This window comes from Triticum urartu, unplaced genomic scaffold (assembly GCF_003073215.2).
Source record: "Triticum urartu cultivar G1812 unplaced genomic scaffold, Tu2.1 TuUngrouped_contig_5520, whole genome shotgun sequence".
Lineage (NCBI taxonomy): Eukaryota > Viridiplantae > Streptophyta > Magnoliopsida > Poales > Poaceae > Triticum > Triticum urartu.
The window spans coordinates 1-4,047 of record NW_024116202.1 but is presented as its reverse complement, the minus strand read 5'-3'; the positions used below and the strand labels follow the sequence as shown (position 1 = coordinate 4,047).

At 41.1% G+C, this 4,047-nt stretch overlaps 1 protein-coding gene across 1 annotated transcript; it reads left to right on the top strand.

Annotated features, from left to right (window-relative positions):
* The first annotated feature begins 248 nt into the window (after positions 1-248).
* LOC125529326 (obtusifoliol 14-alpha demethylase-like) lies at positions 249-2,051 on the top strand. Its single transcript, XM_048693739.1, has 2 exons — positions 249-749; positions 1,037-2,051. Exons 1-2 carry the CDS (start codon positions 267-269, stop codon positions 2,021-2,023), a joined length of 1,470 nt encoding a protein of 489 aa, XP_048549696.1. The 5' UTR covers positions 249-266; the 3' UTR covers positions 2,024-2,051.
* Positions 2,052-4,047: the final 1,996 nt, after the last annotated feature.

The window sequence follows — 4,047 nt, the reverse complement described above, 5'->3', positions numbered from 1 at the left end:
CTCCAGTTGCATGTCAAATAACAGATAAATCAATTGAATGACACTGACATTACATTATCTTACAAGTTGACAATCCAATATCTTTCACTATATTTATTTTCGATGATTGGAATTCCGCTCAATCGAGCCGTATCAAGATGATACAACTGCACTGTAATGTCTTTATTATCTAATAACCTAGTTTGCTTGTATGGGTATACAAATCTAATTTACTATCCTCGATGTTCATGACTTTTTTTTTGCAGGGCCGGTCTAGTTAGTTGACAATGTACGTTATGGACTGGGCAGCTGCTAGCACCACATTATTCTCAGTAGTTCTTTTTTCAATAGTAACTGTGGTAGCCGCCAAGCTTCTAAAAGCAGAAAACAAGTTCAATAATCATGTGTATACAAGACCACTTCCTCCTGTGGTGAATGTCCTAGCTCTCATACCTCCGCTTCTTAACAAGGGCTTGCAAGCTACGATCCAGGATCTATACACAAAGTTTGGCAGCGTGTTCACCATAAACTTTCTTGGACCGAAGGTGACCCTGTTGATTGGACCGGAGGTGTCAGCTCATTTCTTTCAAGGGCTGGACTCAGAGATTAGCTGGGGTAATTTGTTGGAGTTCACCATTCCAATGTATGGTCAAGAGGTTGGGTATGGGGTAGACACCGCGACTCGCAATGAACACTCAAACTTCATTATTCAAGCACTACAGCCATCCAAGTTGAGGAGCCATGTTGATCCCATATTTCAAGAAGTGGAGGTATGTACGTAAATATATAGTACAAGTGATCATTATTTTTATTTCCCTAATTGATTAACTACTGATTAAGTACGTGACCGGAGTTGAGTTACCGAAAAATATTCACCTTTCTATTACGAGTCATCCACTTAGACGTGCTTTCTCACCAGCTATAGATGCCATCAACATTTCCCAGCAAAAAAGAAGAAGATATCATCAACATTTTAATATAACTAAATCATTGCAATAGGATTAATGCATGCTTGAAACTGAACTAAAAGTTTACTGTATTTATTTGTGTTCCGCAGGCCTACTTTGCAAAGTGGGGACTAGATGGCACAGTTGATCTTAAACATGAACTTGAGCAGGTGCTCATGTTGACCTCTAGTCGGTGCTTACTAGCAGATGTGGCTCGGCATCAAATGATACTAACTGAAATCTATTCATTGCTTCATGAACTTGAGAATGGCGCAAACATTATCAGTTTCTTATTCCCGTATATTCCAACACCGACAAACCGCCGACGTGACAAGGCACACATCAAACTGAAAGAAATATTCTCTGCCGCAGTTAGGTCACGCAGCCAAGCACAGGAGGATGCATTACAGAGGCTAATTGATTCCAAGTACAAGGATGGTCGCCCCACGACCATAGCAGAAATCTCCGGTATGATGATCATCCTCATTTCTACTTCAAGACACACCAGTTCTCACACTAGTATATGGACTGGAGCTCGCTTGCTGAGCAACACCAAGTTCTTAAAGGTGGCCGTCGAGGAGCAAAAACATATCATTTGTAAGTACGGCAACCAGATAGACCACCATGCCTTGTCAGAGATGGATACCCTGCACAATTGCATCAAGGAGGCACTTAGGATGCACCCAGCAGGGCCAGTGTTATTTCGGAAGGCACATAAGACATTCAACGTGCACACCAAGGAAGGAAATGAATATGGCATACCAGGAGGTCATAACGTCATAATCCCGACTGTATTTAACAGCAAGCTGCCATACATTTACAAGGACCCTGGGGTGTATGACCCTGATCGGTTTAGTCCTGGGAGACAGGAGGACAAAGTTGGTGGCAAGTTCTCGTACACATCATTTGGTGGTGGAAGGCATATTTGCCCTGGGATGGCCTTTGCTTATCTGCAAATTAAACTGATATGGAGCCATCTTCTAAGAAACTTTGAGCTCGAGCTAATGTCTTCTTTCCCAAAGGCAGACTGGAGCAAGATAACTCCAGCGCCTAAAGGAAAAGTAATGATAAGTTACAAGAGACGTCAGCTGCATTGAAATTACTCGAGTTGACAAGAAAGTAAAAGTCCTATATAGACGCATGTCTATTTGCTTGCACGAACATGTGAGTGTGTAATTTATGTGTAACTGTGTATTGTGAGCATGCCTTATAAATAGCCGTTCACTTCCTTTGTAAACCCTAGACGATTCCCCGCGCGTTGCTGCGGGAAGGTATGGTCTAAATAAAGGTCCACTATGTAACAGCGCTTGAATTTTCCTTTAGGATCAATCATGGTAATCTAATAAGAAGGCATTGTCAAATTATAGGAGTATCATCTTTTTTCATGATCAAGGCACTAAACCTAAGCCGAAGCACTGAAACTCACATGTGAGGTCTGCACATTTGGGTCCTTACAATTTACTACTGGATATGACATGGCAGAAAAGAAGTTGAAACACCAGCAGATATGAAAGGAAAATCAGACTGCATATTTGAAATAGCTAGAACCTTTTGATCATATGACCCCATCCTCCATCGTAATGTCTTCACATGATCATTTGCCATTCTATATATTTTTGGACCTAGTTCATTCCCCGGTTCAGATTATGGCATACATATTCTTTTTTATACCAAATAGTACAATATGTGCAAATAGCATGATAAAGTGATATTGCGAGTTAGACTTTTATTAGCGAAGAACCATTGGCATTAGGATGATGTAGGCACTAACCAATATTCAAGATAGTTGATGTGCATTCCAGTTGATCACCGTTCCAGCTGCAGTCCTAATTCTCTAGCTTGACAGAGTGAAAACCGTACCAAATTAAGATGTCGTTAACCTTACCTAATGGACTTAAATGCAACGTGAACCTCTAATATAGAAAAAATAAGCCACTTCCTGCAGCAGAATGTAACAATACAGGTATTCCTTACTTTACCTTATACACCTTGTGATGATTAATCATTCCTAATTAACATGGCATCTCACTGCCGTAACCAAGCATAATGAACAAATATGAAAAGAAAAGAATAATGAAAGATGCACGGGCAAATGGAATTGTCACGTGCTCATCAGGTAGAAGCAGCAAGGTCAGGCACATATGTCGACGTGTATGAATATCTCGCGGCGGCAGCAAGCCTAGCTCCGGCTCCAAAGCCAGGGCACCATGGGACTGTTGCACCTCATGTGCGCGGATGTTGCAGCTCCAGTGGGTGGGGCTCCTCGGATACGACGATACGCAAGCTCATAGGGAGGTGGTTGTATCATGTATTTAGTGACGAATGTGGAGGATGCAAGTGAAGAGACATGGATAACGAACATGAGGGGAATTAACTTGGTAAATCACTGCAGAAATATAACTGGGAAAAGCAAGTAAAAAAATAGTTGCAGCTATAGGTGAAAATTATTCTTAGAAACATCATTACCTTCTCGAGAATTCCAAATTTGATTGATAGCACACGTCTTACCACACATTGTCAGGAAACCTAGCAAGTTTGAATCAACAATTTTAAAATAGAAATGTATAGAATAAGATATCAATTACGAAATTCTTGGAAAAAAATGGCAGTACATTAATGTCAGGGAGATGCCATGGTCCAAGTGCCACCCTTGTGTTGCATGAGCAAGGAACAAAAAATTATTTGCAGATTAGAAAGTCAATCAGAGCGAAAAAAACGGTTGTAGGATCAGGCAAGCACGCTATTGATGCCATGCTTCAAGGAGAGAAGGTAGCAACTGCAAGCGGTGTGTCGTGTCGCCGACAGATGTAGTGATGTTAGCTCTGACACAAAGACCGGTGGTAAGAATACAAATGAATTCTGAATTTGTAGTCAAGGAAACAACTACCAGTCACGACATACTACTGCTGAAATGAAACTGCTGCAGAAATTCAACTCCACACAGCCTGCAAAGTTCTACTCGTGGTATATTTGAGAGTTTTGAACCTTCTAAAACAAAATACAGAATTTTGAACTTGTACATACTACTGCTGAAATAAAACCGTACGATAATTCAAAGGTCATACCTTGGGAGTATACGGAGAGGGAGGGGGGGGGGGGGGGGGGGTAAGGTTTTATTTTT